This window comes from Equus caballus, chromosome 13 (assembly GCF_041296265.1).
Source record: "Equus caballus isolate H_3958 breed thoroughbred chromosome 13, TB-T2T, whole genome shotgun sequence".
NCBI lineage: Eukaryota > Metazoa > Chordata > Mammalia > Perissodactyla > Equidae > Equus > Equus caballus.
In genome coordinates this window covers 10,605,059-10,618,249 of record NC_091696.1, presented here as the reverse complement: position 1 = coordinate 10,618,249, position 13,191 = coordinate 10,605,059, and the positions used below count along the sequence as shown (strand labels likewise).

Sequence of the window (13,191 nt, the reverse complement as noted above, 5' to 3'; positions counted from 1 at the left end):
ATCATATTTAACTGGAAGCTCCTGAACAAGGCACTGCCGAATCGAAGGGAATGACCAGCTGAGCACCAACTCCTCAGCTGAGTGCACTGGCCCTGTGGCCGTCCTGCCTCATGCACCCCCACTGTCCCCCATCGCCCAGCCCCACTCAGGGGTCTGGAGCTCCTGAGCCCCTCCTGCCATGAGCCCCTCTGTGCCGGGGCTCCAGCTGTTCCCTCCCTGTGCCCGCCAGGCCCTGCCTCAGCTCAGATGCCACCTCCATCAGGAGCCTTCCCCCGGCCCCCCGTCAGGATGGGTGGCCCTCCTACAGTAACCTGGCTTACCCTAGACCCCAGCCACCATTTGGAAACAGTTATTTGCCCCTGGAGTGCCACCTCCTTGAGGACAGACAGACAGACAGACAGCAGTGCTGTCAGCCAGAACCTGGCATGCAACCAGCCTCCAGGACATGTGAATGAATGAATGAATGAATGGATGAATGAATGAATGGTGAGTGAGTGAACCAATACAACATTGCAGGCACCCTGGGAGGGGATATCTGGGGCTTGGGGGTTTCCTAGCACCCCAAAATCACGTTACCTATTTCTAGGCAAAGCTAAGCTCATCTCTAGGAGAAAGAGGTGTGACGATGAAGGCACTGCTCATTCCGAGTGGCAGGATTATGGCACAGCCCATGTGCCCCAGGAGAATATCCCTATATCCCGACGACTCCAAGGAGGGGACGCCCGTGGACAGCCGCGTCCAGGTGATTGGGCCGGCCCATCCACAACCGTTCATTAAGCTCCACTTCACGCCAGGCCCCTTGCCTCGCTGGGGCTCATGGGGAGTGAGCCAGTCAGGGGGCGCGGGATGGGCTAGGGTCCCGGGCCCACTCAGAGACCCAAGCTGGGGCGAAGGCAGGAGGACGGCGGCAGACAGCCAGGGAGGAGGGCAGCGCTTCTGACTCGGCCACAGGGCTCCACGCACACTGGTCAGAGAGCAGCCCCTCCCGGTGCCCCTCGGCTCTCACTTCCTGCCCCGCGCCCCCCACCAGCCCTTCCCCACCAGCGGGCGCTCTGCCCTTAAGCACAGCCAGATTAAACCGGGACAGACCAGGGGACACCTCCTTGCAGGGGCTGTCCCCATGGGGCTCACACCCAACAGCTACCCCCGCCCTGGAGTCGGGGCCTCTACCGGGCCCACTCCAACTCTGCTTCAACAGCCATTTAGTCTTCATCCTTCCTCCAACCCTTCTCCATCCGGACTCACTCACTCTCTCCTGACACTGGCCAAGGCCCCACGTCCCTTCTGGTCACACTGTCACAGCCACATGAGGGAATTGGGACAGAGCCCGTTTCCAAACCCAGCCAGAAGAAGGAAGACAGAAATGCCCTTTAGGGTTCTCCAAGCTGCCTTGTCATGTTTCTCTTCTTCTGGTTGGACTGCCCACAATTCTACACATGACCGGGTGAGGCCTGGCCCAGGAGCCCTCAGTTAGATATGACTTCCCTTGAGGTGTGGGGACCTCTGGCTAAGGGATCCAGCGGAGGGGGTCCCTCCCTTGCAGAGTGTGAGTACCCGGACAGTGGGGGCGTGGGGACAGGAGGCAGAACGGGGCGGGGGGGGAGGTGGGCAAAACTTTGCCAAGCTCATGATCATCTTCTCCAGGCACTCGCAAAGCTGCGGGAGAATCTAAACGTGAAGGTCAGACTTCCCCTGGCCTGGAGGGAGAGACTCCAGCGGGAGGGATGGACAGGCAGACAATTAACTAAAACCAGCCCGGCTGCGCTCTGTGAAGGACAGATAAGGCTCTGGGAGAACGTAACTGAAGGACTGATCGATTCTGCCTGGGAGGGTGCAGGCGACAGCTTCAAAAAGGGGAGGCTGCAGGTGGACCTTCAAGGGAAGAAGGAATTCACTGGGCAAGGGGAAGGAGCAGTTAATCACGGTCATTACCATGTCCCGAAATACGCCACGTGCAGCACTAAACTAACACTTTCTCTCGTGGAATCCTAACAATGGCACGATGAGACAAGGGTTGTCTGCATTTTAGAGATAAGGGCCAGAGAGGGTAGGTAACTTGCTCAAGGCAACACAGCTGGTCTTTCGGATTCCAAAGCTGTACTAGCCCCAACCCCCATAACAGGGAAAACTCAGAACAGCAGAGAACTGGAAGTGGCAGTTCACAATCACACCATGATCATATTCCCTCTCATTTTCCCTGCAAAAGTTCTGTGTGAACACAATTGAAAGCATCCAGAATGTTTCAAAAGATGAAGGGAACAAGAATAGGGCCACACACAGCTTCAGAAAGTGCTGAGGGGAAACAGACAAGAAATACGGAACCCTGCAAATTTCTATGTAAATACTGAGATTGCAATGTGCAAGACGCGCTGAGCAGCCAGGATTATAAGCAACAGAATACGGCACCCACCGGGAGGTGACGGCGGGGGTGGGGGGGTTCCGCTGGGGTTTGCCACCCTAACCTAGGAGAGAAAGGCAAGCTCAGAGCATGCCCAGGCCTGAACGCCAGCATGGAGCTGCCGCGGGAGATACCTGTCTGGGATCCGCTTCCCGGCTCAGCCATGGCCCCACCTCTGCTCCCATCCCCCCAGAGAGCTTCTTACATAGCGCCTCTCCCAGATTTATCGTGAGATTAATAGGCTCCGTTATCCAAGCCTCTTGTGGTGATGTCGTCTCTCGCTTTCAGCCTGGGGCATTGTGACACACGAGGAAACAGGCGCTGTCGTCTCTCGCTTTCAGCCTGGGGCATTGTGACACACGAGGAAACAGGCGCGTAGACAGTCCCTGCCTCAAAGTGCTCCCAGGAACCCGCTCCCCGCAAGCTCCTCCCACCCTGAGGCTCTGCTCAGGGAGATGAGCCCAGCACAGACTCCCGCAGCGTCCAGACTCTTTACAAAAAAAGCTAAAATTACGCTAAAAAATAAATTACACCAAGAAGCATAATAAGCACACTGGGAGGGGGCTACACAATCCTCAGCCTTTCTTATTTCAGTAACACCCCCGCCTCCTGCATACAGGAGGAGGTCAACAAATGTTTATTTGCGGGAGGAAGGGAGCTGGGCCTTCAAACCTCAAGGGTGTCCCAACGGGGCCTGATGGGGATGGGCTAGAGTCAAATCCAAGATGGCGAAGGGTCTTTGGATGGGTGTGGGGCGAGAGTGGGTAAAGGAAGCCAGCCCTGGAGCTGGAGTAGGGCCTGGAAGAGAAGAGGATGGGGAGGTGGGCGAGGCCGGGGTCTCAGAGACCCTGCATTGGGCCACATATTCAGATCTTTCCATGTGAATGCTGAGGACCTGCTGAGGGCTGGGGGGTGGGGTTTGACGAGATGGGCGGGGATTGAAGGGGCGGGGCTGCGACGGGGCAGAGCTGTGAGGGGCAGGGCTGAGAGAGGGCGGGGCTGAGAGATGGGCGTGGCTGCGGGAGGGACGGGGCTGCGGGAGGGGAAGGGTTTATAACGGGGGCAAGGCTGGAGGCACGCCGGATTTGCAAGGGCATCATAGGCCCACATTCTCATCTGGAGCAAGGCTGGCTAGTTCCTTCTTCATCCTCTTCTGGCCCTTCCCAAGCCGCTCTGTCCCCTCGCTCCACTCATTGACCATTGCTGGCTTCTCCCCCACCAATCAGCCGCTGGGTGGTGAGGTTCTGTCGTGGGGAGCGCATCCTTTCATCTTTGCACACACATACCCCCATGCCCTATACACAGAAGGTGCTCCATAAATGCATGCTCAGCTCTTGTTTCGGAGCGTCCACCCGCCTCCCCGGACAGCTGTGCTGGGGCTGGATTCACCCAAGGGAACAGAAAGGAAGGGCAGAGCAGGCCAGCCCCGCGGCCGTTACCTCACGAGGTTGGCGCAGGGCCCGGGCCACCGGCAGCTCTGGTAGACGCGCTGGACCACTGTCTCCGAGCCGTTCTGCACCTGGCAGGACACCGTCCGCGTCACCGTGTGATGGCACCAGTGCCTGTGGGAGAGCAACAATCTCATCAGCCCTATCTGACGCTGAAACACGGACTGCGGGTCAAAAGGCCGTGCTGGCAGAGAAGGGCCTCTCCACAAGCCGGGGGGCTCGTCCTCTTGGGTAAGGGGGGCGCTGAGACCCTCTGTCGGGGCCTAAGAGGGAGCGCGAGTACCCACATCCCTTGGCCACCAAGCCCTGGCATCATTTCAGTCATTGAACGCTGTATGGAGTCAATGAAAAAGACTGAACCGCTGCCCCGGGGAATCCCACTCTGCTGGAGAAGACGGACGAGGAGAGGATTACGACCCACAGGAACTCGGGGTCAAGAGTACAACCACACGATGAGCTCAGGGAGCTATGGGAACGGAGCAGGGCACCCAACCCGGGTCCTAAGAAAGGCCAACCAGTGGAGTACTGAAAGATCAGAGTCAGCGACCAAAAGTGGGGCAATGAGAGGGGATGGCATTAGCGGAGGAGGGAGCAGTGTGAGCAAAGGCACGGAGGCGAGAGAGGCCATGGCTGGTCCGGGGACCTGTGTGCAATGAGACGTGGCCAGATGGCTGGAGGAAGGGGACAGCCCGGGGAGAGAAAGAGGCATGGCACCCATCAGGCTCGATGGAGGTCTTATCGTGAAGTCACTGAGGGATCCTGAGCAGGGGGATGACTCAGATGGGCCTGATTTTAGAAAATGCCTCACTGGTGCAACATGTAAGAGGTGAGGTGGCCTGAGCTGGGGCGCTGCAGTGGGGAGGAGGGGACACATGCAGACAATATGTGACTGGATCAAGATGGCAGATAAGCACACACTCCTATCTGGCCCTCCCAGCCGCAGATCTCAGATATTTAAAATCTAAAAATAAGTCCCTACTGTGACATCAGCAAAATGGGGGGGTGGAAGGTTCCCCACTCATATCTCCCCACAGTAACAATAATTTGGCAGCCAGCCACAGACAAAAATGCCTTTGTGAGAGCTGTGGGATTTTTGCAAACCAGATATCAGATAAGGGCTGAGGGTGGGAGAGATGGGGGGACATTGGTCAAAGGGCACGAACTCCCGGTTATACGATGAACAAGTTCTGGGGCGCTAACGGACAGCATGGTGACTACAGTTAATAATACTGTATTGTAGACTTGAAATTTGCTAAGAGTCGATCTTCGGTGTTCTTAGCACACACACAAAAAAGACGCCAACTATGCAAGGCGATGGATGTGTCAACCATTTGTGATAATCACTTCACAATATATACATATATTAAATCATCATGTTGTACACCTTTTAAAAAAATCACATTGTACAACCTAAATAGATACTTTTTCTTTTTTGAGGAAGATTAGCTCTGAGCTAACATCTGCTCCCAATCCTTCTCTTTTTGCTGAGGAAGACTGGCCCTGAGCTAACATCCGTGCCCATCTTCCTCTACTTTATATGTGGGATGCCTACCACAGAATGGCTTGCCAAGCGGTACCATGTCTGCACCCAGGATCCGAACTGATGAACCCCGGGCCGCCGAAGCAGAATGTGTGTACTTAACCGCTGTGCCACTGGGCTGGGCCGTAAATATATACATTTTTATGTGTCATTCATAACTCAATAAAGCAGAAAATATAAATAGATAAAAATAAGTCCCTAATGGCATTGGAAAACAGGAAGGAATTGGGCCGGAAATTTTGAGGAATCCTGGAGAGACTGAAAGTAGGTGGGACTCAATTGAAGGAGGAGGGCGCAGCCCAAAACACACAGGGAAGGAGACCAGAGCTAAGGGTGGGAGCAAGTTAGAAGCAGCAGATGTGGCTGGTGGGATCGGGGAGGGAGTTGGGGGTGACTGTCAGAAGACCACAGGGAGAGCCAGCCAGGAAGGACCCAGTGACCCCTCCTGCTGGGGTCAAGAATCAGGCACGGGATCCGCCTGCTCTGAGGCGGGTGGGGTCAGAGTGGGTGCCTCCAAAGCTGATGACCTCCAGAAGAAAAGGGGACCCTCTCAAGTTCAGACAACTGAATTCTCGCACACTCTTTCTCTGCCCTTCACCTCCACCCACCTCAAAGAGGAAACGCAGCAGGAAACAGAGAAAGAGGGACAAGCTCGTGGAAAACCCCAAATATCAAGAATTTCAGCTCATTTGAGAAAAAAGGCCAAGACTATGAAAGCAAGGCACCAACTCAACAGACAAGAGAAAACAATTAATAAAGCAAATAGATGGAGACAATTCTTAAAGCATAATTAATGTCCTCAAAGAGATAAGAGAATTTTCCACTCAAAAAATATTATGAGGGGCTGGCCCCGTGGCCGAGTGGTTAAGTTCGTGCGCTCCGCTGTAGGCGGCCCAGTGTTTCATTAGTTCGAATCCTGGGCGCGGACATGGCACTGCTCATCAGACCACGCTGAGGCAGCATCCCACATGCCACAACTAGAAGAACCCACAACGAAGAATACACAACTATGTACCGGGGGGCTTTGGGGAGAAAAAGGAAAAAATAAAATCTTAAAAAAAAAAAAAGTATGAAATAGGGGCCAGCCCAGTGGCATAGTGGTTAAGTTCGTGCACTCTGCTTTGGTGGCCCGGGGTTTGTGGGTTTGGATCCCAGGTGTGGACCTAGCACTGCTCGTCAAGCCATGCTGTGGCAGAGTCCCACATAAAATAGAGGAAGATTGGTACAGATCTTAGCTCAGTGACAATCTTCCTCCAGCAAAAAAAGGAAGATTGGCAACAGATATTAGCTCAGGGCCAATCTGCCTCCCCCCCCCAAAAAAAAAAAAAAAAGGAAAGAAATGAAAAAACTAGTTATCTCAGAAATGAAATGTATGACTGTGAAAATAAAAAGCTCACCAGATGGGTTGAAAAGCAGAAGGGACATGGCTAAAGAGTGAGCCTTGGATGAGCTGGAATTCTGAGCCATGAACTTTCCAGGGGTGCACTGCAAAGGGACAGAGAGATAGAAAATGAGGGAGAAAACGTGAGGGACCTAGAAGACAGACCAAGTTCCAACATAGATCTGTTAGTAGCTCTGGAAGGGGAGATCGGAGAGAGCAAATGGAAGTATATACTTGAAGAAATAATAAAGAAAATTTCCGAGAGCTGAAGATAGACCTGAGTTCTTAATTTGAAAGGGCCCCCTGAGTGCTAAGGAGATAAAGAAAAACAAACAGATAGATTGTGGTGAAACTTCAGAACACTCTGGATGAAGAGAAACTACCAAATGCTCCAGAAAGAGAAGAGTAAGAGATTCCCAATCATAAACTGAAATCAGATTTCTTACTGGCAGCAGCAGATTCAAGAATATAGTGAAACAATTGCTTCAAGTTCTGAGGGGAAATATTTAGAACCAAGAATTCTATACCCAGGCAAAGTTTTTCAAGATCTTGACAATTTTCTAGGAAAATATACATTACCACTATTGACACAGTCAAAAATGCCATAGAAAAAAATGAAAAAGTGGTCAAAAGTCGATCCCTCTCTCCAAAGGCACCAGGAGACCTAGTTCAAAACACGGTTCTGCCACCAACCTGCTGTGTGACTTGAGCAAAGTGATGTCCCCTCTCTGAGCCTCAGTTAAATAAAAAATTCTACGTCTGAAGGTTATTGTGAGGACTCAGTGAGCACATCCAGGTTAATGGTGTGTAAACCATGCGGCACTCCATAATCCAAGGTATTACTGCTTGGCTGGCTACTGAAAGCCCACGATATTCCTAAGAGCTAAGGATGGTCCTGCCTATTTTGCAGATGGAAAAGAAGCACTGGGAGCTTCGACTTCATGGCCCAAAGTCCAAAGCAGAGATGGGAAAGCAATCCAGGCTTCCTGCCCACGGGACCAGCAGGGTCGCACCTACCCAATACCAACCACTGCTCCTGCCTCCGCCAGTTACTCAGGGAAACTGGAAACTGCGCGAGACATCAGCAGCCCCCAGCCCCTCCTTCATCCCTACCAGGAGCGTCGCGCCATCTCAGGCGTTCTGTGTGATTCTTTTCAGGATGAACTACCGTCAATCTGAGGACAATGCTCCACCCTGAGAGCTGCCCCTGCGGGTCCGGAGCAGACAGACTGTGCGGCCGTCTCAGAACTACACTGGCTCAGCACTTTCCATAGGGAGCGAGCTTTGAATTGGAAAACAGTTTCAAATGCCTCGATTTATCATCCCCAGACATTTGATCTTTTAATGGGCTGTAAATGGCTTCCCAAAATCAAAACCTGGCCAAAAACAACAAAGAAGGCAGGCGGAGATGAGGAAAGAGGGCTCCAGGCCTTTCCAGATGGAATTCAAGACCGCGTTCGTCTCCAGGCACCTGAGGTTCTGGGGGAATCTTGCTCCCCAGAGAGTCAGGATCCCCACGTCCTGAGCACTATGTACATGTCTTCTACCCTCCCCCCCCCCCCCCCACCGCTGACCATCCCTGGTGGGTGCGTAGTGGTGGGTGAACAGGGCTGTATGGGCCACAGAAGCCCTCCACCCAGAGGCTGGCCTGGCAGGAGACGTACGTCCCTTTTACGACCCTGGAAGGACTGGCCCAGGAGCACAGACTTTGGGAGTGCTCCTCAAAGGGCCTGGGACGTGAAGGTGCCCTCAGCAGCCTTCATCAGGATGGGAAGGGACCGGCATCATCTCTGAACATCATCTCGGCAACAGCTCTTCGTCATCCTCCCTCCCCCTCCCCAGCTGAGCTCCCATGGAGTCCAGGAGGGGAAACTCTCCCAGCCTTGGGGACGGATCTGCTCCCCTCCAGGTCCCTTTCCTTATGAGAAGAGGCCCACTCCCTGATGGGGAACAGCGACGGACTTGGCTAAGCATTTGGGTCCGTGGCTTGGCCAAGCCGTGAAATCCTTTGAGAAAACAAGCGCTAAGGAAATCATGTCAGACGGAACGGAGGGGCCTTCAGGACAAGCCTGGCCCAACCCTGAACGTTACTAACTGACCCCATCTCCCATGTCACCTGCCACCCGGGGAGATGCCACTGCGACCCCTCCTTCCCCAGGACCCTGAGCTCTGAACGGAGGCCCAGGGCTTTGCTGTGCCCTCCCCCTCACAAGGAGACCATCCTTCCATGAGGACCACCTACTCTGCCCCCAATTCTTGTCCTGCTCCGCCCCCATGTGGAGTCACCTCAGTGCTTCCTCTCAACCCCAACATTTGGGCCCCACTTGCCTGGACAGCATCATATCATCACAGCCCGTGGGACACCCCAAAACCCACCATTTCCATCTGTTCAATACCGAACCCATCACTATGCTAACCCCAACTTGCTCCATCTTGGCGACGGGCACCACTAAGCTCCAGGTCCCCTTACCCAGAAACCTCCTGGAGCTAATCGCCCCTGACTCCACCTTCTCCCTCCCTCACTTCCATGTCCAAATTAGCCAACAGGCCGGGAAAGTCTACCTTAGGCGCCCCTCCCCTCAATCCTCATTCTGGGCATGCTCATCTTTCATCAGGGCAGCCTCCGCCCCGCGGGCTCCCAGCCTCCCGCCGCATCTCCCTGCAGTCTTCTCTACATGCCACCAGAGGGCGCTCCCTAAAACACAAATCTGGCCCTGTGGCCTTCCCTGAAACGCCTTCTTAGCTGCCCATCCCCCCAGGCTCCCGCTCACCTCCCTGGTGCCACCTCCCACCATCCTCCATCTTGCCATCTACACTGCTACGTTGTCCTCCCTGGCATGCCATGTCACCTTCTGTCATTCGGCCAACTCTTACTCTACCCCTCTTCATTCGGGCTCCGTCCCCTCCCGCAAGGCCCACCCCCACTCCCACCCCCAGCCCCTGGCCAAGAACGGACTCCTGCCTCCTGCTTCACGCGGCCCCTGCACCTCTATCTTAACCCTCATCATCCGGGTACAGACAGGCTCCTGAGGACAGCAGGCTCCGGGCAGGCCTCGTAAAGTGTGCTGCTCCGACCCCAAACCCTACATCCCAGAAGGACCTTTTCCAGTCCACACTCACTCACCAAACACTGCTTCTTGGGTTCTCCTATGTGCCAGGCCCTGAGCCCCAGTGGGGTCTGCTCCATGGCTGCTCGAGGTCGGGGGTATCCCGTTTCTGGTCCCTCTCCACCTGCCCCTCACTGTTCTCATTGCCTGGCCACACCCTGCCTGATCCCCAGAGAGGCCAGTTCCAGGAGGTGCCTGCCAGCTGGGCTCAAGAAGCTCCGTGAGAAAGGAGGTTGCAGCCTGAAGACGATGGCCAAACAGATGGAAACTGGATGACTCTGAGGTCACACCCATGAAGCAGCGCCCGCGGGCCTTGGCTGGTCCCCAGAGAGATGCAGGCAGAGGAGCCAGCCTCCAGCCCCTACCAGCGAGAGGAAGGCCAACTCTGCCACAAACAGCGTCAGCCAGCCTGGCCCCTGACCACACAGAGACTCTCTCCCACAGGCAGGGTAGGGTCCAACATCCCAAGACCCATTTTTCAGTTCGCAAAGCAGTTCCACATAGCATTACGAGCTGAACTGTGCCCCCCCAGAAACTCATATGTGGAAGCCCTGGCCCCAAGGACCTCAAAACGCGACTGTATTTGGAGACAGGGTCTTTAAAGAGACCCTAAAGTTAAAATGAGGTCATCAGGGTGGGTTCTAATCCACTATGACCAGCGTCCTTATAACAAGAGGAAATTTGGATGCAAGTCTGTACAGAGGGCAGACAATGTGAATACACAGGGAGAGCGCATCTGTCTGCAAGCCAAGGAGAGAGGCCCCAGGAGAAAGCGAGTCTGCTGACACCTTGATCTTGGACTTCCAGCCTCTGGAACTGCGGGGAAGTTCATTTCTGCTGTGGAGGGCCCCCTGTCTGTGGAGCTTTGTTATGACATCCCTAGCAAACCAGCACACACGTGACCTCATTTAATCTTCTCAACGATTCTCATGTAGGGACTTGGCAGAGAGGGGACCTGACACTCCGGAGGAGACTCAAGGGCGTACAACGAGCACGTGGTCAGTTTAGGTCTTGAATTCCAAACCCCATGCCACATCCACCTTGCCACTGAGATGTACAATGGCCCCTGGCAGGCCCTTATTAGCTATGTCCCTCAGGGGGCCATCCACACGCAAAACAGCAAGCAGGAGGCACCGCCTCCACCCCATGTGTGAAACCATCGAGACAACAGTGGAGGGCAGATGAGGCCACAGTGGGGCTGATGGGGTGGGCTGTGCCCGGCCTCCTCCTCACTGTGCCTACCTCCCATTCATCCCCACATGACCCTGGGCAGTAAGGACTGGATTATTCCACTTTACAGGTAAGGAAAGTGAGGCACTGGGAGAGGGTACATAACACATCCAAGGCCACCCAACAAGTCAACAGGCAACCAAGATTGAAGCCCAGCCCTAAGCCACTTGGCTACACCACTGGTGACTTGAAGCTCACCCCAGAGGATCTGGGTCTTCACCAGCTGTGGTCTCTTCCCTTGGGGCCACACGGCCAGGAGAAGGCTGCTTTGCAGACCGTGATGGAGGCAGCGGGCTGCTGATGGCAAGTGCGGAAGACCGGGAGCTCACAAACACGGGGGCCTGGGTCTTAGGAGAGAGTCGGGATCCAAGCTAGATCTCCCCAGCCCGGAGCCAGGAGCCAAGTCTAACGAGATGAAACATGAGCGGGCGACTGTGGAGTCCAGCACTGCAGCCCCAAACCCAGCGGACGAGCCCCAGGAGGGGTGGAGCGCTTCTCGCCAACAGTAGGTTCAGTGAGGCAATGGTGAGCTGCGGCCTCCAGGGCACAAAGGGGATCTCAGGCTGTCTTACTAGCAAAGTGATGTCACGAACACCCCTACTCCCCTCCACGCCGTCCCACGTGTCATGGACACTGGGCTGTGCCACCCAGAGCCCCCTCAATGAAGGGCCTTCAGCCCCAGCAGCAGAAACCCTGTCAGCAGGCATTGTTCAGTGGTCAGCCCCTCCCGGTACTGTCCCAGCTGCGCAGAGTCACCTTGCCAAGGCCCAGCTCTTCCCGAGGTGGGCCCCATCCAGTGCCAGGTCATCAGGACTGTGAAGCGCTAGTCCAGCCACAGAGGCCCCGGGAGGTCGACAGTAGCTGTCATGGGGCCCGCATCACAGCCCAGCTCCTCCTTCTGCACACACCTGCTTCTGTCCCCTCCCTTCCACGGATATTAGTCCTAAGAGCCATCCCCAATACGCATCCTCCGTGATGGACCCCATGCAGAGTCTGCTTCGTGGGCACTCAACCCGGTGTCTGCACTGAGCCCCAACAGGGAAATAGACAAACTGACATCTGGTGTGTTGGGAGGACAGGGCTGCGGCCACCGTGCCACCCGCAGGAGATGACAGGGCTCGGGGAAGGGGAGGCCGACCGGCAGGGTGGTGAACGTCTGTGGAAGAAGACAGGTCAGAAGCCCAAGATCTGGCCAGGAGGAAGGGAGGCCCCGGGCCCCTCGGATTCACATCTGCCCCCTCCAGCAGGTGAGGACTGCCAGCAGCGGGTCCCTCAGATAAGTGGAGCAGAAACAAGCTGAGCGCTGTGGCAGGAGAAGGCAGCTCTGGGAGCCCAGCTGTCCACACCGGGATACCTGCAGGGGGGCCAGCCGGGACTTGCCCACGTGGCCCCAGAGGGCCCCGGGTCGGGTCAGAACAGGAAGGCTCCTAGGAGACAGACTTGCACTCAGGCTCAGGACGTGCCTGCTCCCGGGAGAGCCGGCCACGGGTGCAAGAGCTGCCCACGGCACTTGTAGAGGGTGCCCATCCGGGAAAGGGGTGAGCAGAGGCGGGATACCCACTCAGTGGGGGGAGGATGAAGATCCACGATCAGCCCACGACCCACCCCATTGGAAAAGAGGCAGTGAGAACACAGAAGGCTTTTCAAGGAGTGGGGAACTGGGTCAGTGAGATCCAGGAGGACCTTCTGGTGGCGAGTGGTGGGGAGCGGCAGAGGCTGGAGGGGGACCCAGTCAGCATAAATGGACCCAATCCATGAAGGTGCTCATGACCGTAGCTCCATGGCAGCCCCCCCAAGATGGTCTTCTTCATCATCCGCCCCCTATTCAGGCAAACTGGGGCTGAACTGGGCCAGCACACGGACGGCCACACAATCTCCCAACAAAGTGAGTGTCTCTGTGGCCGATATTGCTCTCCCTCTCATCCACCCGAAGCACCATCCGGAGCCACGGTTTGTTTATATAAGGATGACTGAGTGTGTGTTACGCTAAGTCCTGATCAGTTTTTAGGGCACACAAACCAGTAGGAGTGTTTGCATAAGCAGATAAATTTGCCTGCATTTTCTCACGATAGTTTTTATTGGAAGTG

The 13,191-nt window shown here is 55.3% G+C and overlaps 1 protein-coding gene across 2 annotated transcripts in view; it reads right to left on the bottom strand.

Moving 5' to 3' along the window:
* Positions 1 to 13,191, bottom strand: part of COL26A1 (collagen type XXVI alpha 1 chain) — a 159,728-nt gene that overhangs the window by 112,343 nt on the left and 34,194 nt on the right. For both annotated transcript variants that reach the window (XM_023655385.2, XM_023655386.2), the window contains exon 2: positions 3,838 to 3,960. In XM_023655385.2, the coding sequence (XP_023511153.2) occupies positions 3,838 to 3,960 (123 nt within the window). The remainder of the gene's footprint in view (positions 1 to 3,837; positions 3,961 to 13,191) is intronic.